General features: G+C 33.9%; 1 protein-coding gene across 1 annotated transcript in view; it reads left to right on the forward strand.

Moving 5' to 3' along the window:
• The window catches only part of LOC116419424 (polypeptide N-acetylgalactosaminyltransferase 11-like), a 91,628-nt gene that overhangs the window by 51,058 nt on the left and 14,810 nt on the right, over positions 1-25,760 (forward strand). The window contains exon 6 of the mRNA XM_031939466.1: positions 2,842-3,091. Coding sequence (XP_031795326.1) covers positions 2,842-3,091 — 250 coding nt within the window. The remainder of the gene's footprint in view (positions 1-2,841; positions 3,092-25,760) is intronic.

Consider the following 25,760-nt stretch of genomic DNA (forward strand, 5'->3'; position numbering starts at 1 on the left):
GTGTTGGATTCCCTTAAGTGGACTACAGTGGTGGAAAAGAGTAGGTTCATCATTTATGTCTTGCATAATACGTAGTTAATGCAATGTTCTACATAATGTATATGTTTTACATAATGCAATAGTCAAGGGAACACTTCAGCTATTGTCCTAAATTATTGACAAACATTTGAGTGTTTACCCTATGCTATCCACTGTGCTCAGCACCAGATTATCAAGGAAGAAGTGTAAGATATAATCCCTGCTCTCAGAGAATTACTGGAGGGATAACTGAATGCTGCACCCCATCATTACTGTTGATAACCTCTCTAGATCCTCTCCACACTGATCTTTTCTCTGGAAAGTAGATTCTCTTAGGAGGTAGTGGGAAGCCTTTATGGAGTCTGGATGACAGTTTATCAGGAGTAGTGAGAACAGAATTCTTCTTTAAGTGGAGGCTAGATGAAGAGACCCATGAGGGTCCCCTATCATCTTATGAGGTAGCTTGCTGCTTAGCAACTTGAGGAGCTTCTGAAATGATGCTGAGTATATATTGGATCAATAGCTTTGTGTAAGGTCAGACAACCAGAGAAGCAGCCAGCTCCAACATTGGTGCTGCAATCCATAATAATATGAAAATATTCCAGATTCTGCTCAGAGTTTATTATGGAATCAGCTAGATTTAATTCAATAATTTGTCAAAGGCTGTTTTGTATCCAAAGTAAGATAGCAAACACGTAATTGGGCCTCAACTCCTTATCTATAAAATAAAAGAGTTAAGGAGGGAAGGGAATAAGGATTTATAGAATATTACTATATGTCAATCATATCGAATGAGATAATTGCAAAATGTCAGTGCCTGGTACATAATAAGCACTACAAAAATGTTATTTATTATTATAAGTGCTTTATAAATATTTCTTTGTCTGATCCTTACAACAACCTTTTGAAGTAAGCACTATTATCATCACCATTTTACATTTGAGGAAACTGAGGCAGATAAAGATCACACCACTTTTAAATATTTGTCAAATTCAACTCAAGTCTTACTGACTCTAGAACTGGCACTTTACCTACTATATCATTAGCTGAGATAATCCTTGAGGTCCCTTCTTTACTCTAAATGTATGATCCTATGAACTGGGATCTTAAATCAGTATTCATTTTAAGTGGCTGGCCTGTTTTATGATCATGGAAATCTTGCTTTTTGATTTATACAAGTTTGTGGAGTTTGGAGAGATGCGTAGTATGAGTCAAAGTAACCCCAGCTAAATTGGACCCATATCTTACTAAGATAGTAAGCTTTTACTTAGATCACTGGAGGCAATACTTCAGCTAATTGCCTAGCCAAAAACTTAAAGAGAACTCTATTGGCTTACTGCCTGTTCTGCACACACAGCACTTCATCTCCTACTTTCATATATTTGCATTAGTTGATCCCCATAGAAGGAAAATCCTCCCTCCTCACTTTTACCTTTTGGAGTCCCTAGTTTCCTTCAAGACTCATGCAAGCTACACTTTTTTCATGAAATCTTTTCTAGTCCCTTTCCATCCAACTACAAGGGCACACTCTTTTAAAACTACTTTGTATTCATATGTATATATGCTTTGTGTGTGTGTGTGTGTGCGTGCATGTGTGTGAGTTGTTTTCCCCATTAGAATATAAGTTCTTTGAGGACAGGGAACTGTTTCATTTTAGTTTTTGTGTCTCCTCAATTAGCAAAGTTCTTTTTATATATCAATCTAAAAGCATTTAATAACTATTGCTTGCTTGATTGATAATAGCTACAAGCAAATTAACCTAATCTCCCATATTTGCAATCATCCAGTTGCTATGGCCACTTAGTTCTCAGGGATAATCACATTCAGCTCTATATGTTGCCATGGAAACTTTGGAAGAATCAGACACAGATCTGCCTGTGCAACTAAATTGGAATATGGCTTAAATTCTTTAAGACAGCTTTATATACATATATGTAAGGTTTTTAAAATTATAGCAATTCCATTCAGAAAGAATTTTTGACTAAATTTCCCACATTGGACTTGTAGTTTCATTCATATTTAAGATTTTATTTTGTGTTATGAGTGTCTACATATGTATGCATGCTTTGCATGTAATACTTGATAAATGTTTTTCCACTCATTCAGTTCATTTCTTCCAGGAAACCTCCTTTGACTATAGTGATCTCTTCCTTCAATATTATAGCACTTATCACCATTTAGATTTTATTCTGTAATATCAGTTTTCTGATTGTTTTATGTGTGTTAGACATGTAATAATAACTAAATTATCTCTTCGAGAGTAAGGACCTATCAAACTTCAATATTTCCAATATTTCTTAAAGAAATTTGGTACATCTTGGGCAATACTCGATTTAATTTATTCAAATCCTCTCTATCTTTCAAGACTTAACTCAATATTTATTTCACCTCCTCCATTCCAGCCTACTGTAACTTTTCTGTTTTCAGCAACTCCTTGGTTCTTATTGCCTGTACTATTTTGCACTTACTATTAGCAGCATATAACTTTGTATTAATTGTTTTGCTATTTAACTGTTGCAAACTCCTTGAATACAGAGACTTTGTCTTATACTTGTCTTGACCTCTGAGAGATCCTTGAGGGAAGGTATGGTTTTAATTTTTCTTCATATCTTTAGCACTTAGCACAGTGCCTGGCATGTACCAGATGCTTTCTACATATTTATTGATTTCTAATAATGCTAAACATAAGCAAATCCATTTATATTTGACTGAATGCCCATTGAATCTGATTCTATTTTAACATGGGTATTTTGGATCAAAGGAGTATTAGTATCCAAGCTGAATGTTATTGAATCTAGCAGACCGTTGGTTTTATGTTCCTAGGAGAAGTTCTTGTGTTCCTAGACAGCCATTGTGAGATGAATAAAATGTGGCTCCAGCCCTTATTGTTTGCCATCCAAAAAGACTACAGAATGGTGGTGTGCCCTCTAATTGATGCAATCAATGCTTACACTCTGAAGTATAAGCCATCTCCTATCCTGCGTGGAGGGTTCACCTGGAATCTACACTTCAAATGGGAGCTTATCCCTTCATCTAATTTACTAGGACCAGAAGGCATTGCTGCACCAATAAAGTAAGTAAGACTTCTCTTAATAGATAGAAAATTAGTCAGAAAAGAACAAACATTTTAATTTAGAGGCAATTACTTCAGCTTTTTGTGATTCTGAAACTCTTTGTGTGCATCTTTTCCGGAAAGATTCAGTGACCTAACATTTCACTACCACCTGGAAGGTTTTAGTTCTCCCCACATTTAACTCAAGATGAACTTCATGGTATTGGTACCCTTTCTAATTTCACATGTAATTGTCTGAGTAAACATTAAAGCTCCAGTCAAGACAGGAAAAAGGCCACTGAATTCAACTCTATCATTTTGTAGATGAGGAAATTGAGGCACAAAGAGTGGTCTGCCCGGGGTCATATGTATAAGGCAGGTTTTGAACTCAGATCTTTATGTCGTCAAGTGCAGTGTACTCTCTACTATATCAACTAGCTATCCTTATTTTGGATCTTATATTCAGGTGTATATGAGCATATTAATCAAATGAATTATATGGCACCACTGCTGTAATTCTGCCCAAAAGGTACATCTTGTCAAAGTCAAACAAAGAACTTTTCACTAAGGATTTATGGTTTAGCGTTTGGATTGGAGTTAATATGACTTTCCTAATTCTTGTTTTACAAAATTTCGTTTCCAGTAATATATATATGTATGTAATTTTTACTGTTAATTCTTTGTTTTAAATGGTCTAAGTCTGAAGTTTGCAATTTCTGTGTTACTAAAAGCTTTCAATAGAAATAGCTTCTCAGGGATGTTTATAAAAAGCAAAGCACTTTGTAGCTGAAGCAATTGCTAGGGGGCAACCTTGGCTAAGTAACTCCAAAGCTGTATGTAGATTTAAGTCAAATACCAGAGGAATAGGGTCAGAAATATTTTCTTTTTTAAAAAATAGTAAAAATAAGAGCTATTACACAGATGAAAGGCAATCTATAACTGTAAGAATTGGTCAAGGAGCTTTCTGTCTTGCAAGAAAGAAATTTTGCATCTTTCCTTATAGAGATATGAGATCTCAGCCCCCAAACTGCATCTTTTCTTCCCTCCCTATAAACTTTCTTCTTCCTGTTAGTTGAGAGGAGAAAAGGAACAAAACTGTAACCATTCTAGATTAGCTTCAAACCCAAAAAGTCAGGTTTACACTAAGGAGGCTTTTTTAGCTAAATTAGTGAATTACAAAGAATAATTCTACTCAAGATCATTATATTAAGATTAGGTTTATAACAAACTGTAAAAGAAGAGGTTAAAATAAAGTTTAGGATAGCTGAGAAAGAAACTTAATTATATTACATTTTATGCTCTACTTCCCCCTTCCAACCCTTCCTGTTGTTCTCTGAGAAAGGGGAAGGAAGAAATTGGGGGGAGGGGGAGGAAATATATAATGTAGAAGTGAAAGTAGAAGAGAAAGATTGAGATAGTAAGAAGGAAGGGAGAAGAGAAAAACAGCTTCCCTAATAATAAAACATGAACATAAACTCTTTAAATTTAAAATTAAATTTTTTTGTCCGTGTTTGTAATTTTATTTGGATAAGTTACAATTTTTTTTTTTAGAATTTTCTATGCTGTTTTGGACATAACTTTTCTGTAGAGATTATTTGATCCAAAAGGAGCAGAGGTGGGGAGGAAGACTAATTAAGGACTATGTAAAAGCGAAAAAGCAATTTAACTTTTTATGTTTTAAAAAGATAAACTCATCCAATTTTAAAATCAAGAATGAGGAGCACAAAAATATATAGGAGTGTGTGTGTGTGTGTGTGTGTGTGTGTGTGTGTGTTCCATATAGTCAGTTTAAGGAATGGTAAAAGAAAAACCAATTGACAGGGCTGAAAGAAAAATATGAGGCAAAAGAAACATCGTATTGTATATCAACATTTGGTGCAAAGACAGTTTAAAGTAGTAGCAGACAATCCATGTTTATCAATGTTTATCAATGTTCAAAGAACTAACTGTGGTAAAGCTATATTCAGGCAGCTAGATAGTCTAATAGAGCTTGCTGAAACAGGACCAAGGATAGCTCCTTAGGCGTTGTTGAATCGGTAGGGTTTCACATTCTGAAGTACTACCTGCAAAAGTGAAGGTACTTTAATTAAAACTGAAGGATAATGGAAAGAAGCACAATGAGCTTACTTTTGTCATATCCTAAATTCTTTTAGGTTGTAGGTTTCAAAGTGTTATCAACTCTTATAATTTCCATTAGAAATAAATGCTCATTAGTTTTTTGTAATACCTCCCCCTACTCCCATTAAGCTTTAAAATCGGTTCATTGGTTTGCTATACTGTTTTATTGCTGCCATTACAATCTTTTAACTTGAGTTAGGAATTAACTGTCAAGTCTCCTTAGCATGGGCATAGCTTTCTAGGTTTGGGGCCAATTTAGAATCATTACTGTTTTTCTTCTCTTAGCTTACAGGAAAAAGAAAAGATATATAGGGAAAAGATGTAGCTTTACATGCCCAGGTTTATCTATGAGATAGGATGAAGGCTTTACCCTTCTCTCATGTTCAGTTACCTTAAACATTTTTTTCATATTATTCTTTATTTCTTTCTTAAAATGTATTTTATTTGAAAAAAACAATATACGAGAAAAAATAAAGCAAAATAAAAGAGAATATTGTCATGTGCCCTGTCAGGCAGGATTCAATTTTTTTTTTCTTATTTATTGCAAAATTTTCTTTTTGATCTGGGGGTTTCAAAACTTGGCAATAATATTCCTGTGTGTTTTCCACAAAGGATCTCTTTGAGGTGGTGATCCATGAATTGTTTCTATTTCTATATGCCCCTCATGTTCTATCAGTCCAGGACAATTTTCTTGGATTATTTCCTACATTATTGTGTCAAGGTTCTCTTTTTGGCCACAACTTTCTGGCAGTCCAATTATCCTTGTATTTTCCTGATCTGTTCTCCAGATTTGTCATTTTTCTTATGTTTCACATTCTGTTCTATTTTTTCATTCTTTATAATCTGTTTTATTTCTTCTTCTGTCACTGGTGGTCTCTTGCTCAATTCTAATTTTCAAAAAGTTATTTTAATCTTTGAGGCTCTGAACCTCCTTTTCTAGTTTTTTCATAATCTTGTTTTGCTTATTTTTTCCCCCTCAGTGTCTCACATTTGATTTTTAAATTCTTTTTTAATTCTTCTGTAAATTCTCTCTAGACAGGGAGGCATTTCATGTTACTCTTTGGGATAGAAGCTTTTTTTTTTTTTTTTTTTTTTTTTTTTTTTTTACTAAAGTGTTCTTCTCTGAAGATGAACCCTAATCTTCTTTCAATTGTGGGGTTCTTTCTTCTTTGTGGATTCAGTTTTTAAAATGAGTTATTAGTATAAGCACTTTTAATTATGGGATAGGGAAATGATGCCTCAAGCTTCCCTTCAACTCTACACTCTGACCAGGAATCCCAACCAAAAGTTCCACCCTCCTGCAAGTATTCACAGCCAGTAGTTCCCTGCCCAGCTGCTTCTGCATTCACAGGCTGCATTCTCACCCACGGCTGTGTCTCAGCAGCTCAGCTGAGCTTAGTGTTTCCAATCAGTGGAGGTTCATTCATTCTTCCTGGACCCACAGCCCAACTAGACAAATAGTCTGGGAGGTCAAAGGCTCTGTGATTCAAGCTAAGGCTCCAGCCACACCCAGATTACTCTCCATTTAGTGTTTCTGTGGAGCTAGCCCAGTTAATCCCCAGCACAGAGTCTTTATTCATATCTTCTAGGATTGTCTCAGGAGGACCTCTTTTTTGCCCCAAGTCTTCTTGATTTTTCACCAATCTATGTTGGCCTTGAAGTGCAAATTTTTCTTTTTTGAGGGGAAATCAGGAGAGATTGAAATTTACCAACCTACTTTGCCATCTTCAGAGAATGCTCCCCTAAACATTTTTCTTTAAAGAGCTTTTAAAATTACAAAAACATCTCCATCTAATGTCATTAATTAGTTCTGCCAAAAAAAAAATGATAATAAAAAAGATTATAGGGGATAATTCAATAAAGTAAATAACACATGCTATTGATCTAATAATGTTGGTGTAATGATATTAGTGAGTTTAGGTTATAGCATATTAATGACATTATGGAATGATTTTGATTGGAAAAACAATTACACAGATTGTAGATATATTGACTGCAGGAAAATAAGAAATTAGCATAATAAACAAAAGTCAAATTAAAAAGTTATAGAAAACTATACCTTAACTTTTTATTTAGCTTTTCTTTTTATTCAATCTTTTTCCAGATCTTGTCTATAGAATCAGCCACTTCAATTGTAATTTGTTGTGAATCAAATTTAAGTATTTTAGCCAAAACAGATTTGACCTAGATACTAGGTTTTTTTGGACATGCTCAAATCTGCTTTCTAGCCTCAGTTCTGGATCTGGGACCTGTTGCCTTCTTAAAGATATTTCTAATCCGATTGACTCTCCAAAAAGTCTTTCTTTTGGTCTCACAACCATATTTCAAGAACATTATGCATTTCCTATACATAAGCAATTGGTTATATTTTTTCTTCTTTTTGTTTTCCAACTTCTCTTTGAGAATTGTTTTGTTTTTCAAAATGGTGTGATCTGGGGCAAAATCTATTCATTGCCATTCTGGTTTGAAAATTTTATAAATTCCTGATCCAGATTTGAGCCTGAGCAACATGGTTGTGGACTTATTCCTAGTTAGAAGTTCCAGTAAACTGTTGCCAGACTCTGCCATTATCAATCAGCTGCAAAACTACAGATTCAGAGTAGCCAAATTGCAGGGCTCCTTTTGGTATAGAATTGTTGTTCTGGCTGTTCTAATGCAGGCCTCAAATTTAAGTCACAGACTACAAATGAGTCTCTGTTCTGTTTTTGAGGTTACAATGACACAACTAGTATTTGCTTCTAAACTTGTTCCCTGATCACTGTATAATCTGGGGCCTATGACCACTCTTCATCCTAAAATCCTACCCTAAGTGCAAGTTCCCTTCTAAGTCCACTTTGGATGTGTGAATTAGAACTGGGTAGTGAGCAACAGAACTACCATTTGGTACTTCCACATCCTGCACAAGTTTGGGGCCCCCCTGCTCCTTCCTTGATGCTTACTGCCCTGATACAAAATTTCATTCCTAGAATTCTAATGCTCTAGGTACCATGCTTTTAGATGAATCTTATCCCCAGTGCCTGCAGACCTCTCCTCTGTCTTCTTATGCTGGTACAGATTAGAAAAAAATAACTCACTATGATTTTTCTCATGGATTTCTTGATTGAGACTTGGTCAGGTGTATTTTCTAGAGCTTTGACTTCCAATCTCTCAAGCATATTAACTATTCTTCCTTTTTTACTTCTGGTTTCCTGAGTGAGAAAAGGTATTTTTCCTATTGATCTTCAAAGAATCTTTAGTAGGCTCTAAGCCTTTCTATATTAACCTGGGAATTGCCAGCTCTACTTTCTTGGAATTTTCCCTAGCTCCAGTCTCTTTAGTTTTTTCACACCTTTGTCTCATTCCTTTTTCTCTTACTTGATTTTCCTGAAGCAGCTTTGCTAGCAGCTTATTCTGGCTTATTTTGTCCTTTTGATTAAGCTTGATTTTTCCAATTATTTATATAGAAAGCATCTAAGCTCTGATGGCTGGAAGCTATCAGAAGGCATAGAGCTATGAAGTCTAGACTACTGTGATCCTTGAGCATGCATTAATGTCCCAGAAGATAGCTCTTATTTTTCCATTCAAAGACTATGCATGACTCCTTTTAGATTGAATATCATTTTCCAATTAAAAGAAAGTTTAAAATAATAATAATAGAATTTGAAACAAAAAAAGTGAAATTTCAACAAACATCTATTAAGTACCCATTATGTACAAAACTGACAAAGATACAGATTTTAGATTAGTCTTTCAAATTTCTCTATTTCTATCAAAGGTTTCATCTCTTCATTGCCCTCTTCATCTTCATCTCCAGCCAGCCAATTCCCAAATCCTTTCTATTCTACCTGAAAACAAGTTTTTGATATATCCCTTTTTCTCCATAAACATACCATTCTGATCCAGGCTATAATTACTTCTCAACTGGACTGTTATAACACAGCTAGGTTCTGATTACTACCAGTAATGAATTTCATGAAGTGGTTGTATTATTTGATTTTGCACTATTTGAAGCTATAATTATATAAAATATGGTCATTGTTCCAATCTAGTGGAAATATGCAGTGCAAGTTCAAACAGTATAATCTCTTTGGGAGATACATTATTCCTACTAATCAGAACTCAGCTAATTTTCTAATTGGGCTTCCTGTCTCCAATGTCTTTTCTTCTTTAAACTGTCCTCAGCATAGCTGCAAAATTGATACTCCTAAAATATAAATTTGAGCATGTCACTATGATAATCAAAAATCTAGAGGAAAAAAATGCTCAGAATTAGCAATTAAGGTACCAAGAAATCTGTTTCCTACTAATTTTTCCAGTCTTATTTCATGTTATTCCCTTTCATACATTTTACATTCCAGCTAAACTAACTCGTAAACTATCTTCCATCTTTTACTGCCATGTCTTTCTGCTATGTACACTTTGTTTATTTGTCTCCCTTAGAATCCTTATTTTTCTGCAGCATAGCTCATCTGCTACATTCTTTCCTTCTCCTCCATTATTAAAATAACTTTGAATTTTCCTTATCTATGTAAATATTGTATTTCTGAAGTAAAATATGAGCTCCTTGAGAGACAGTTAAGTTTTTGTCTTGTATCTTCACCATCTATCATAAGACTTTGTGTATATTATACACTTAATATTTGTTGGATTAAATAAGACCAGATTTTCCCTGGCATGGAGTTTATAATCTACTAAGAGAATAAAACATAAATATAAATAGATATATTGTTTAGTTGTTTTTCAATCCTATCCAATTCTTTGAACCTGTTTAGGGTTTTCTTGACAAAGACTCAGAAGTGGTTTGCTTTTCCATCTCCAGTTCATTTTATAAAGGAGAAAACTCAGGTAAACAGAGTTAAGTCTGACTTGTCCAATGTCAGACAGCTAGTAAGTGACTGAAGACAGATTTGAGTTCAGGAAGATGAGTTTTCCTGACTTTAGACCCAGATCTATCCATTGTATTACCCAGCTGCTCCTAAGTAAATATAGTCCATATATTTCATGACCAAATGGTTTGTGGGATTAGTAGTAGAATCCCTAATAGATTTGTGCCTCAGCTCTTGGCTCACTGGCAAAACTGACATGGCTTTACAAAGTCATTCATTTTTCTAGTCTCCTAGCCTCAGCTGTCTCTGTAACTAGCAGCAAAGACAAACTCACTACCCAAAAAAACCTGTATCAGAGCATAGTTTTCATAGCTTTTTATCTCTATCTCTGGTACTCATTTCCAAATGCAACTTTCATTTCAATTTAACATATACTTAAAGATAATGTGATATACGAGAAAGAAAGCTGAAGTCAGGAGATCAGCAAGCATTCAAAAGCTATTTGACTATGGGAGTCAAGTCATTTAACTTCTCAGAGCTGGTTTCTTTATCAGTAAAATATAATAAGATGTGTACTATTCACCTCGCAATGGTGTGAGGTAATTTCTTTTAAAATCTTAAAATCTTCTCTAATAGCATACATTTAAAATATCCAAGACACTATGGGGTCAGCAGAATAGTCAACCAGAGGAAAAAAAATTTCCAGCCACAGTACAGCAACAGAGACTAAAGTAATCTCACTCTAAAATAGGGGACAGAATAAAGTCAGTTGCATTTTTCCTGTCCTGGGATTGGAACTTATTTGGATTGCTATATGAATGTTACTCAGAATAATTTCATATACTAGTTTCAATGTGTATGGCATGGGTTGACTACTTCTAAAAGATTCCCGTTTAGATTTTGCTTAAAGTTGTTTAATTTTATTAATGGAAAAGTCTATATTTTGGATATTAATTTGTCATGAAAAGTAATGCTTATAAATCTGTAGGTGGTAAGCCAAAGAGTCAGCATTTTAATCTTCAGTTATGCATTTCACCCCCAACCCTGGGACCATCATATTATTGCCCGTCTAGTGACAGCATGACTAAATTGAAGGCATAAACTAAAATCAAACAGGTTTAGCTCTTCACAGCAACACAGTGATTGATCTAAGACATTTTAATAGACTTGGGATGGAAAAATGTTTTTCCAATCCAGAGAAAGAATGATTGGAGATGAATGCTCATCAAAACATACCATTTTCACCTTTTTGATTTTGTTTTTTTCTTTCTCATGGTTTTTCCCTGTTTTGATTTTTCTTTTACAACATGGCTAATATAGAAGTATGTTCAAAATGATTGTACATGTATAACCTTTATCAGATTGTTCTCTCTCTTGGAGAGGGAGGAAGGAAGAAATGGAGGGAGAAAAAATCTGGAACTCAAAATCTTACAAAAGCAAATGTTGAATTTAAGGTAGCAAGAAATCTGTTTCCTACTAATTTTTTCATGTAATTGGAAAAAAACAAACTATTAAGTGAAAAGAAAAAAAAAAACTAAATAAAATAAAGTCATATAGTGACAAAAACTTTTAGCTCCAAATGATGAAAAACTCCCTAACAATTGTTATTGTCAAAAAGCAAAACTAATTGCCTTAAAAGAAAAGGATCTAGTCTCCATCTAACATTGAGAGACAGAAAGGGTAATGGTAGTGGGCTTAAGCAAGGTAGCAGATGACCCCTACTTGTGGATCATAGCACATACATTTAGAGCTTATGCTATAGATATATTTGGGTTCTGGTACAGATTGGACTAGGTAGGATTTGTGAGTTCCCTTCTAACTCTGTGAAGAAATTTTTAACAATTAAAGATGCCAGAAAGGAAATGGATTCCTAGAGTTCACTGTCACTAGAAATGTTCAAGTAGACGCTAAATAATAGTTGTCAGGTAAAGGAGCCCCTCTCTCAGGTCCCCTCTTAACTGTCAGATTCCATGGGTCTGTGTGGGAAAAGGTGAAGAACTTACAGCACATATTGATCAGAGACTGTTAACTAAAGTAGATCAAGCCTACAGACCTCAGTTTCAGTTTCTCTGGAGTCACATGATTTTAGATAAGGCCTGGACTCCATTCCATTGTCCAGCATGGCCAAAGAAGTTTCTAATCTCACCTTGTCTACTACATTCCACTGACCAACTAGGAGAACAGTGGATTTATGTGACCAATCACAACATATAGATGGCAGGATTTTGGAGGTTCTTCGTCTGAAATGTCTAAAAGCTGTAAGCATTTTCAAGGCTCTGGCCCTATCCTGCTGTGAAATTTGGCTCACAGACCAGGTTGGGGTCCACTTCTCGGATTCTAATAAATAATTCTGCCTTCTATGAGTGATCTTGGTAGTAGTCAAATTGGGTAGGTCTTTTTATCCCAAAGAGGTCTAACCACAATGGGCTAGAGAATTTAGATAACAGCTTAAAACAAAGATTCTTGGGAAATTCTGGATTTGGAGGATTTTCAAAATTCTTATTAGATAGAAAAAATATTCAAAAAATTGAAGTCAATTTAAAAAACTCCTCTGCTATTTTTGTTATTATTTTGTTTTTAAAAAGCAGAGGGAAAATGGATTTTTTTTTTTTTAGAGAAATTTTGTTTTTGAGAGGGAAAATGGAAATATATATATATATATTACATGTTTTTAATGCTCTGTCCAGATTTAAATTCATTGTTAGTTTCAAAACATAAAAATGCATTAGGTATAATTTAACTTACTCATAAAATGATCACATTTTGAAGTTTTAGATTAATTTATTTAAATAACACATTTGCTACTGGAATTTATGTTTAAATGTTTTGTTTGTTTTGTTGCAAATGGAGCTATAAGCTGCCAAAGTTTAGGAAATTTTTTATTTTATATTTTTGCCCATTTAAGGGAAATAGCCAAATCCTGAGACAGATGAGGCTATCAATCAGCATTATTAGAAAGCAAAGAGAGATATTACTAGAAAAGATTCTAATCCCTAAAATATGTGAGATAGACACATTCATATTCATTTAAAAAAGCTAAGATAAAAAATAAGGAGTGAAAGGCAGCCCCAAATTCACCGAGTAGAAGTTTTGTCTTATGAAATTCTAATTAATCAGTTTTATTTTCTGAATGGTCAATATCAGTAGCTTGTTTCTGCTAATGTTCTATTTTATATTAAAAGATAAAAATGTGAATATATCTTAATTTAGGATATTAAAATAGCCTTATATTTTCATAGCTTATGGAATTTTTTAAAATTTTGATGGAGTTCTTAAAATTAAAGTTTGGATTTGTTTCTATCTTTTTACATGTCATTATATTTCTTAATTTAGTATTATCATTTCCAAACAGGAGGTTCCCCACCTCCTTGTGCCTGAAGCAGGTAAAAGAAGAATTATAAATTAAAGTTTTATCTGGAAGTATTTGTCTAGTAGTTTATTCAACATAAATAGTTGTATCTTATATGAGACAAAATGGATGAAAAATCTAGTCTGGCTCAATTCAAATTCAATTACATAAATTTCGAAAGGTGGTTTAATATTCAGAATTCAAAGAAACTTAAATTGTCAGTTTCAATAAATAAATGAGTCAATTCATTTGTAGCTCTTAAGAAAATTTAGGTTTTTTAAAAAATATGTATATTTATTTTTAATGTACACTGCTTTATGAGTCATATTGGAAGAGAAAAATCAGAGCAAAAGGGAAAAACCATGGGAGAGATAAAAAAAAAAAACAGAATAAAGAAATGAATATAGCATTTATTGCTATTCCATCTCCATAGTTCTTTTTCTGGATGCAGAAGGCATTTTCTAAACAAAGTCTATAGATACAGCATTGGATCATTGAACTGCTGAGAAGAAACAAGTCTTTCATAGTTGAACATTGCATATTCTTGCTATTATTGTATGCAATGTATTCCTAGTTCTGCTGTTTCACTCAGGATCAGTTCCTGTAGATCTTTCCAGGCCTTTTTTAAAGCATGTTCATGACTTTGTATAGAACAATAATATTCTATTATCTTCATATACCACAACTTATTCAGCTATTCCCCAATTGACGGGCATCTACTCATTTTCCAATTTTTTGCTACATCAAAAAGAGCTGCTACAAATATATTTGCATATGTAGGTCCTTTTCTCTTTATGATTTCATTGGGATACAGGCTCACTAAAGACACTGCTGGATCAAAGGATGTGTGCAGTTTGATAGCCTTTTGGGTGTAGTTTCAGATTGTTTTCCAGAATAGTTGGATCAGCACATAACTCCATCAACAATATATTAGTGTCTCAGGAAAACTTAGGTTTATCCTTTTTTTCAACTCTAAAATCAATAATAGATTTTTATCTTCTTTTCTGCTCCGAAACTTCAGTAAGGAGAACAGCAAATTCATTATTTCTAATCTCTAGAAGAGTAAATGAATGCTAATGCAAACATCATTTGCATGAAAAGAAGAAACCTTATTTATATTTCCTAACTTTTTTCCCTTTATCTTTTTTACATTTGGAGATAGGGATATTGTTTCCACCTCTTTGTATCCCTCCCAGTACTTAATATGGTGACGTATAAAAATTAGGCACTCTTTTTTAAATAAATGAATGAAAAAATTGTGTTTACTGTGCACAAAGCATTATGTAAAGGGTTGAAGATACAAAGAGAAAAGTGAAGATAGTTCCCATTCTCAAGGAACTCCCATTCTTATAAGAGACACAACACATGTTAGAGATTTTATCTTCAATTCATATTTAAGGTTCTTGTGGTCCTTAAGGCTTAATGGGAAACAGACAGAAAATGCTTCTTCTTTAATATCCTTTCTACTGATGAAGTCATATCTGTTTCTAATGTAAAACCATTTGATAATGCCAAGGACTGTATTTCTTTTCTTGGTTTTCTATAGCTGTGGTTGCTGAAGAAGCAGTGGCTGAAGCATCCACAGAATCTGTTGGCAGGTTGCATCTCTACAGGAACATTGGCTGCTATGGCTAAGATGGAAGCAAGACCAGTGGTGAGGGTGGGGGTAGGGATACTACCCTCTCAGGGTATTTGGACTTCATTACTCATTAGTAGCAGTTGGTTAACAATACTGATGTTAGCAGGAAACTGGGGCCCTTTTCCCCAATGATTATTCCTCTTAGTGATGCTATCAGATTCAGTGTGGAAGCAAGACTGATGGTTTATGAGACATTGCTGTTTCCAGAACTATGACTGAGTGTCCTGAATGGTTTGATTGGAGGTTGGCAATTGAAGTGATTCTCATTTGAATCTCCTGGTACATGCTGTCTCCCATCTCTCTTAGATTGTCCAACTACTTCAGAATGAATAATCTGTTCTGATGCTTTGGATCCTGTTCCTGAGTGGGGCTAGGAATGAGAGTGAGATGTCTCGTGAGTTGAGTCTACTTGGATTCCATGCTACAGGTTTAAATCTCTTTAACTGGGGAGTAAGGGAAGGAGATAATCAGGAAATTCATGTAGTTAGGAGCCAGAATTGTCTTTTGATAAATCCAAGTCAAAAATTAGGATAGAGTTTTTAGAAAGATTATCAGTGTCTGAAGTCAGTCTAAATTTCCTCCCCACCCCCAATTTACCATACTCAATAGTCTGGTACTCATATACATTTTAATGGTAGTATAGGTCTAAATTCCCTACAGCTGAAGAGCTCCTGCTATCTACATTGTTCTCCAGTGGCCAGATCTAAGCAGCGAAACATTTGTCTGGTCGTTTCTTTAGCACAAAGCTTTGTGTGTAGGATGAAATCAAGATGGATGTTAAACTTTAACTTTAAAAGGCAAGTTAATGTGGTTCAGGTTATTGCCACGAGTATGGTAGTGAACCAAAAGATACAGTAATCTGGGACTTGGCAATCACTGAAAATGCTTCCGTATTCTAGTATTCAGCATTTGGTTAGCTTGCAATGTGCTGTGACCTCACAAATGGAATATGTTCTTGATACTCTTCCCGTTTAATAGCTCCCTCACCAAAATATGATTCCAAAACAGAGTTGCTATTGATATTTTTACCAAAATCATTCCAGAAACAGCTCTGCACACAGTAGGGAATTGAAACCTGTAGTAAATGTGACTAAGAAATGAAATTCAAGACACTTTAATGAGACATTTTTGTTATTTTGTAATTGTAATAAGAAATCAAAAGAATATTTTTTCAGAAGTGTCTTTAAAAGCAGAGACTTTTTCTTTTTGTTTTTGTAACAATACCTATCACCTTACACATAGTAGGCACTTAAATAGTTAATTGATTTGGAATAAAATGAACATGTAACAATGTGAAGCATGTATAATTTTTACATTTCATGGTCTTTAGTGGCAATAACTTTAAAGTTTACAGAGATGGTGATATTTACTCATAAAGTATCAACCTCCAAATGAAACAATATGTGTCCCAATTTCTAGATCAAAAGATGAATGCAAATGATATCTAGTGTGAGTTGGAAATGTTATAGAAATACATTGTAGAAGTTACTGATACTAAAATAAAAGAATGTTGAAAATTATAGAAAGAGTATGTCAAAAATATATTGTAGCTCCAGCTACAGAAAATCAGGAAGACCTAAATTCACACAGCACCTCAAACACTTACTATTGACAAGTCACACTATGCTCTCTGAATTTCAGTTTTCTCATTTATAAACATGGAGATAATAATAATAAAACCAAACTCACGGGATTGTTGTAAGGATCAAATGAGATAAGATACATATAGTGCTTTGCAAACCTCAAAATGCTAAATTAGTTCTATTTTTATTGTGATTATAATCAAATTAAAGTAATGTAACAGGACTTTGCCTTGCCCAGATCATGGGATGTGGAAGCACTTATGAGAGAGGACATTGAGGTGTGATGGGGGAGGAAGAGCTTTCTTTCATGATTGCTATCTTTAAAGCTGCCAGTTGTTCTCTTTCCTGCAGTACCTGTAGCATGTGCACTATGAACTAAGCTGGGTGTGGCGAAGGACTACCTCCCCAATTTTAGGTCCCATACCCCCGGGCTATGAGTGAATAAGACCTTCACTTTCCTTAGAAATGGCCAGAAAGAGAGACACTATTCTAGTGGGGTAGTTTTAAGAACAGAGCCTGTTCCCAATATGCAGTCAATGGAAAGAGGCTATTTGCACTCAAGTGGTAGGGGAATGCAGAATGTCTTTTCCCAGAAGTGATTTTTTGGCATCTCACATAAGAGGGCTTCCATCTTAGATGATCTAGGCCTGCAAAAAGACACCATTATAATGACCAAAAAAATTAATTTGCCATTGTGAGGGCAAGAAAATAGTTTTAGAGAAAGCTTCTTTGGATTATAATTTAATAATCAATTTGGCTGAAAAGCAGCATGTTACATTGCCCTGGAGATCAGATAAGACACATTCTTCATTCCATTGTATTTTTAAGATTTTTTTTTTTGATGTGTTTTGGGGTTGGGTTTTTTTTTTTCTTTGTTGTTGTTGTTTTGTTTTTGGTAAAATATTTTGTTCAAGGAAAAAAGTTCCAAAATACGTCTTGGGATTGTTCGATGGCCTACACACCTACATCACAATAGATGATTGCTTATCTGGTACTGACAGCTTTATAGATAAGTGAATTTTCTATATAAATGGAAGGTTTCAGCATTGGAATTCACAATCTAACAGAAATATAAAATGTGTCATATGTTTCCCAGCTTTCTTAAACAATAAATATAAGCTACTTTTTTTAATAATTCAGAGCCATCATTATGAGAATCATTATGGTGTATCCTAGAGACAGTCAGATGTGTTATCGCTTGTAGACAGTGTGGAATGCATATCTAAGAAAATATCCTTCTGTCCCTCAGGGCTAGGAAAATTGGAAACGCTCCTCAGGATGTATCATGGGATATGCCAACACAATGTTCCATGAATATCTGTGTTTTGGGATATGCTTATAGAATTATAATATTTTGCTGAATGAAAACTGACTATTGTAACAATATTAGAACTTGATTTCCTGGGGGGGGGGGAGGGAGATCTTCATCTTTTGGTCTTTGCCTTTTAAAAAAAATAAAGGTTGAAAGAAATGTGTTCAACCACAAAACCTTAGGTTATATATCATGGCTACCTTTTTGAAAAATTAATTATAAGACCAATTATTAAAGCCTTCTCTTCAGTAGTTTTCTCAACCTGCAGAGAATTTTATTCCCCACTTGATATTATGTCCTTTAATTAGCCCAACTCTTTTAAAATATTTGCTACATCATAAACACAATGGGCCACAGGCTCTTAAACTTTTTATGTTCCTCACTTAAAGAAAGTTTGTTCATAGGATCTGTAAAAGGTACATTTTTACCATTTCAGAAATTTGTGCTCAGGTATTTGGTGAGGGAATTAGCTTCATCCAAAGCCTATAAATTATCCCTCATCATCTGTAAATCCTTCTGATATAATAAAAAAGAATTCTAGCTATGGAATAAAAAGATGGATGGTTTGCAACCTAGTGATGAGGTTAGGGTTTCTGGTGGTCAGGGAGTTAAATGATGAGGTTAATGGCAGGTTCAGGGTTCAGGGAATCAATAAAGAAGCTTGGCTCCCTTTGATTCTCCTAGGATTTGACATAGGATAGGAAGTTGTGGGAATCCATCCCCTTCTGCTGGTGCAGAGGTCCTTCGAACCCAAAAAGCTATAGACTGATAAAAAGAAGTTTCTTATTGGCACTGGCAAGTCAGCCTTTGCTATGCATGAATAGAAAGACCAGATTCCTTGGTGGCAAGGTCTGACAGAGAAGTAAAGTTTCTAGCAGAGAAATCATGACAGAGAGGTATAAAGTCTTGTTAGGGAAATAGGTGAGAAAAATAAAGAGAGAGTAACGCTGAAGGAGAATATCATTTCAGCAGGCAGAGGGTTGCTGCTATGCCAGGGAGAGAGGGGCATATTAGGTCCTCTGCAAGGATTGAGCCCCAAGTTGGCTCATTTTATAATAGAAGCCTAGACTAGCAGCTCTTGATGGGGGTTGGGTATAGTTTGAGCTGAAATCAGCGAAAATCTTGGAATTGAATGAGTGTTTCTCAACTAATCTCCAATTCAATGGGGTGAGAATCTCCAACTCTGGATTCAACTAGCCCCACCTAGATAACAGAAAGAAGCTGTTTGTCCTGTTTCCCTCAGGCAGGGTCTTTTACAGAGGCCAGAATTCAAGAAGAGTTTCTCCTTGAAGGAATTTTCAGAGAGAGAGTTTCAGGGTCCCCCCTCCAGTTTCTGGCTCCCCTCATCACTAGTGGAGATATTTTGTGATTATGCACAAGTAAAGTAAGGTCCTCTATATTAAGCTCAGTTTACTCATCTCTAAAATGGGGATAATATTTTATAATCTGCTCCAAGAGTATGATGATGAAAAAACTTTGTAAATCTTAAGGAGTTAATATAAAATGTGAACTGCTATCATTATTATCATAATGATAATTGACTGATTCTTCTGTGAACATGTTGCTAGGTCATAATTTTCTTCAAGCTCTCTTTAATGTGTGTCTTAGAAAAGAATTCCAAGCATAAGCAATATTAAAAATATTATATCTTTAATGTCATAACAAGATTCAAAATCCGGTATTTTGAATAAACTTGTTCATCAAATCTCATCTCTAATAAATGACATTTCATATTCTGAATAACATTTGGGTTCATTAGATTGCATCATTTCAGAAACATCAAGAGACATAATATGTATTTTCATATGTATACACATAAACACACACATATATACATATACATGAAATTATACAGCTATTGTTATATAATATATGGATTCATACTCATATTATCTATGTGTATGAAAATACATATTTTATATATGTTATCAGATACTTGACACTGCTTCCTTTAAGTAAACTTGGCAATTATCTAGCAATAGAAAGCACCAAAAGAACTAATCAGAAAAGATATTTTATTCCTTTGCTTATTCATGTATTAGCTCATACTCTTTAGATAACAGGTACCTTCCAAGACTTTTGGATGATGGGTTTTTTTTTTCATCACAAAAAAAAGATTTTATTTAATGGAAAACTACAATATTATCCTATTCAATACTTCCCCCAGATTCATGCTGCTTAAATCCAAGGAAACTTGATTTGTTGGCACCTGTCCAGATAATTGTGAAGCATTTTCAAAAATAAGTTACTTTACCAAACTGTTCAAACTGTTCAGAATTGTGTTCTCTGAAAAAAAAAAAAAAAGAATCAGTCATTTTGCAGTCTTTGAGTTATCTAACCTTTTCAAACTATGTTTCAGTTTATACCTTTCAAAAATATGCCTCAGTCAACACATTTTTCTTTTCTTTGGCATGATACCTAAGACAGGATCAATTTTCTGCTTTTTTTTAACATAGAATTACTCATATAAAACCTTTAGTTGCTCAAATATTTTTAATGGCACAAAGTACCCTATTATCTTCAAAATGAATTTACCTTTTCAAAGACTTTGTCAATGTTATCTTTCTTTTTTATTAATTAATTTAAAACAAGTACAAAATAGAAAAAGAAAAGGAAGATATTGCCATATGTACAGCAGAATATGAGGATTCAAAATATGAGATAATATATTTCCATTTCAAGAAAGTCTATACAATTCCACATTGTGTTTAGAACTATGCCTTGATATCCTTTAATGGAAGAAAGATTATTTTATTTATAAGATTAAGATTTCATTCTATGGGGACAGCTAGGTGGCACAGTGGATAGAACACCAGCCCTGAAGTCAGAAAGACCTCAGACACTTAACATTTTCTGGCTGTGTGACTCTGAACAAGTCACTTAACCCCAATTGCCTCAAAAAACAAACAGACTAGTGATTTTAGTGATAGAAGGACTGAAAAATGTCTGAAAAAGGACATTTTCTCTAATGCAAAGTCATTAGTTCTACAACTTATACACATGCTTGTATATATAGACACATAGACATATAAGTTATCCCTTCTACATCATGGGGGTTGGGGGCTCAGTGGCCTTGTGATCTGGAAAATCCATGTAAAATTTTTGGCTCTCCCTTCATACCAGAGAAGAAGTCTGAAGCTTTTCTTTTTTTCTTTTGTTTTCTTCTATTTCCAGTACCTTATTATAAAATTTGGGTTAAGCACTTGGTCATAGACTCTGTGATCTGCCGGCCTCCATGTGTCATTTGTAACTTCTACAAAACTCCCCAAAAATTCTCATTTAATTTGTTGTATATACCCATAACATATCAAAACTGAAATATAGAAAGTCATGATGTGAAAGGGATAACTATAACTATAATTTTATATATGGTTATTTTTTTTATACAGATATCTATCAATCTAGTTATTGCTCTATCCATCTGAATAAGTCCTGGCAAACCCTTTAGGATGCCTCTGTGTTAGATGTTTTGGGTATGACCCAAAGACCGTGTGTGTGTGTGTGTGTGTGTGTGTAGAAAATTTAACCCAGATTTTTCTCTCTCAGTGGCCTGCTCAATTGACTCACACTAATATTTACAAAGTTAAAAAAAAAAAAAAAAAAAAAACTAAGAAAACAGGATTACGGGGCAACACTGATGTTTACCAAATGATGCCCAGAACAAAATTTACTGAACTGCTTACCATGTATTTAACAATTTTCCTACATGATTGAACATATGTGGACATGTGCTCCCCTGTGCTGCTTTATAGCATTTAAGAGAACAAGACAAGTAGTTGCTTCTCACTTATCTGCTTCCACCTCTCCACACATCAACAAAACCAAACATTATTATTACTTTCTCTTATTTGACTTATATTTTAAGGTGTCACTAGGTGGTGCAGTGGATGGAGTTCTGGGCTTGAAGTCATCTTGAATTCAAATCCAGTCTCAGATACTTGCTAGCTGTGTGATTCTGGGCAAGTCACTTAAGCCATTTGTTTCAGTTTTCCTCATCTGTAAAATGAGCTGGAGAAGGAAATGGCAAACCACTCCAGTATCTTTGCCAACAACACCCCAAATGGAGTCATGAAGAGTCACACATGACTGAAAATGACTGAACAGTATCTTTTTAAAATTACTGTTTGGTACTAAGTTATTTCTTTGTGGTCAATTTTTTTTTGTTTTTTTTTACTTGTTTGTTTTTTGCTTAGTCCCAGGTTTTTAACTCAAAAAATAAGTCAAGGAAATGTGCTTTGAAAATAGAAATAAGATCATTTCAGATAGTTGAGAGTTTCAGAACGATTATGTCAAACTGATCTAGATTTTCCTATACTTTTTCAAAAGTTTGCATTGAATTTTCTAAGGAGCAGGTTGATACAAGAGGAAAAGGATGGTACTAAAGTTGGGAAAGATAGATTCAAGCCCTGCTTCCAGTACCAACTATATGACCATAAGCCAATCATTTAATCATACTGAACTTAGTTCCTTTGTCTGTAAAATTAATAATGCCTATAGTATTCACTTCACAAGACTCTAGTGAAATGAGAAACTATAAAATACTTTGTCAACTACAAAGAATAGTTTCAATGTCACCTAGGTAAAGCAGTGTGTAATACACATTACAAAAATTTTCATAAAAAGGAAATGAAACAAGAGTTTTAGTATATAAAGAGATGATATTCATTTAACTAAAAATTTTTATTATCTAGAAAACCAAATCCCATAACTCTTCTGAATAACTGATGCTCTACTCATTATATTTAGATGACCTTTTTTAGAGTACATTCAGAATCCATTATTCCCACATCTATGAAAAATGATTTAGATGTATGTACATGCATAATATACATAAATTATGTTATATACATGTCTTTCATCAATTCAGTAATTTATGTTCATGCATTTAGAGATAGGAGTTCAAATCCAGTTTCAGATACTTCATAGTTGTTTGATCCTGGACAAGTCCCTTCCTCTCTTTCTGCTTCAATTTCCCCATATATAAAATATGGATGATGATAATAGTATCTACCTCTCAGGGTAATTGTGAAGGATCATATGTGATAATATTTGTAAAGTGTTTTGCAAATCTTCAAGTGACATATAAAGGCTAGCTATTCTTTTTGTGGTGGCTAAGAATTGAAAATCAACATAATTCTCTCATAGAAGAGACCATTAAAAGTCTCAAAAGAGAGTTAGAAGATAAATGGGGAAAGGAAAGAGAAGCCTTACAAGAGAGCAACAACTTCCTGAAATACGAATTGGAAAGTAAAAAAATCTCAGGAAAGTAAGAATTGTGAATTGGAAAAAATAAAGAATTCACTAGAAAGTAGGATTTGTGAATTGGAAAAGACAAAGAACTCGCAAGAAAGTAGGATCCGTGAATTGGAAAAGACAAAGAACACGCAAGAAAGTAGGATCTGTGAATTGGAAAAAGAAAATAATTCACTAAAAAAAAAAATTAGTGAAATGGAAAAAAATTCCACAGACCAAAACAATACATTCAAAAACTCAATTGGACATATACAGAAAGAAGTAAAAAAAGCTAATGAAGAAAATAATTCTTTAAAAATTAGAACTGAACAAATAGAAACTAATGATTCATTGAGACAGCAAGAATCAGTCAAGCAAAAACAAAAAAATGACAAACTGGAAAAAACCATGAATTATCTACTTGCAAAAACGACAGACTTGGAAAATAGATCTAGGAGAGATAATCTGAGGATTATTGGACTTTCTGAAAACTATGATGAAAAAAAGAGCCTAGATACTATTTTACAAGAAATCATCAAAGAGAACTGCCCAGATGTAATAGAATCAGAAGGTAAAATAGGCATTGAAAGAATTCATCGAACACCTTCTGAAAGAAACCCTAAAATAAAAACCCCAAGGAATATTGTGGCAAAATTTCAGAACTGTCAGATTAAGGAAAAAATTTTACAAGCAGCCAAAAAAAAACCATTTAAATACCGAGGTGCCACAATAAGGATCACCCAAGATCTGGCTGCCTCTACATTAAAGGAAAGAAGGGCCTGGAATATGATATTCCGAAAGGCACAAGAACTTGGGATGCAGCCAAGAATAAACTACCCAGCTAAGCTGAGCATTTTCTTCCAGGGAAGAAGATGGACATTTAATGAAACAAATGAATTCCATTTGTTTCTGAAGAAAAAACCAGAACTAAACAAAAAATTTGATCTCCAAGAATAGAACTCAAGAGATGCAGAAAAGGTAAAAATAACTCTTGAGAATTGTATTTCTGTTGTGGATATACAAAAAGAATACATGTATAATTTGATTGTACTGATATAACATAAAAAAGGGAAGTAGATATGGAAAAGGGATGATGGCAGAATAAGGTGGGAAGGAGGGATAAAAAGAGGGAAACCACATCCCACAAAGAGGCTAAGGAAACTTATCATATCTGAGGGAATTTAGAGAGGGGGAGGAACATTGTGTGAATCTTACTCTCATCAGAGTTGGCTCAAAGAAAAAATAATTGACATTTGTTTTAGAGAAAATTCTCTCTCGCCTCATTAAAAACGGGGGAGAGGAAAAGGGAAAAGAAAAAGAGTAATAAGGGAAGGAAGGGGGAAAGACTCAAAGGGGATACATATAGAGTAAAGGTAAAAGGCTGGAGCAAAATCTATTATGCTTCAAGTGAAGTCAAAAAAGCAGGGGTAGCCATCCTTATCTCAGATCAAGCAAAAGAAAAATTGATCTAATTAAAAGAGATAAGGAAGGAAACTACATCCTCTAAAGGGGAGCATAAACAACGAAGCAATATCAATATTAAACATATATGCACCAGTGGTATGGCACTCAGCTTCCTAAAGGAGAAGTTAAGAGAGCAAAGAAGAAATAGACAACAAAACTGTAATAGTAGGTGATCTCAACCTTGCACCTGCAGAATTAGACAAATCAAACCACAAAACAAATAAGAAAGAAATTAAAGAAGTAAATAGAATATTAGAAAAATTAGGTATGATGGATCTTTGGAGAAATTGAATGGAGATAGAAGGAATATACTTTCTCTCTAGCAGTTCATGGAACCTATTCAAAATTGGACCATATTTAGGACATAAAGACCCTAAAATTAAAATGCAAGAAAGCAGAAATAGTAAATGCTTTATTCAGATCATGATGCAATAAAACTACATTCAACAAAAAAAAATTAGGGGAAATAGATAAAAGTAATTGGAAATAAACAATCTCATCTTAAAGAATGATTGGGTGAAGCAGCAAATTATAGATACAATTAATAATCTTCACTAAGATAATGACAATGATGAGACATCATACCAAAATTGTGGGATGCAGCCAAAGGGTAATAAGAGGGAATTTTATATCCTTAGAGGCTTACTTGAATAAACAGAGAAAGAAAAGATTAATGAATTGGCTTTGCAAACTAAAAAATAAAAAAGACCAAATTAAAACCCCAATCAAATACTAAATTGGAAATTTAAAATTAAAAGGAGAAATTAAAATATTGAAAGTAAAAAACTATTGAACTAATTAATAAAACTAAGAGTTGGTTCATGAAAAGCACAATAAAATAGATGTTTTGGTAAATCTGATTAGAAAAAGGAGGGAGGAAATGAAATTAGTAGTCTTAAAATGAAAAGGAGAACTTTCCACCAATGAAGAGGAAATTAGAGAAATAATAAGGAGTTATTTTGCTCAACTTTATGCCAATAAATTTGATAACCTAAGTGAAATGGATGACTACCTCCAAAAATATAGACTTCCCAGACTAACAGAGGAGGAAGTAAATTGCTTGAATAGTCCCATTTCAGAAAAAGAAATAGAACAGGCAATTAAACAACTCCCTAAGAAAAAATCCCCAGGACCAGATGGATTTACATGTGAATTTTACCAAACATTTAAAGAACAATTGGCCCTAAT

Source organism: Sarcophilus harrisii, chromosome 5 (assembly GCF_902635505.1).
Source record: "Sarcophilus harrisii chromosome 5, mSarHar1.11, whole genome shotgun sequence".
Taxonomy (NCBI): domain Eukaryota; kingdom Metazoa; phylum Chordata; class Mammalia; order Dasyuromorphia; family Dasyuridae; genus Sarcophilus; species Sarcophilus harrisii.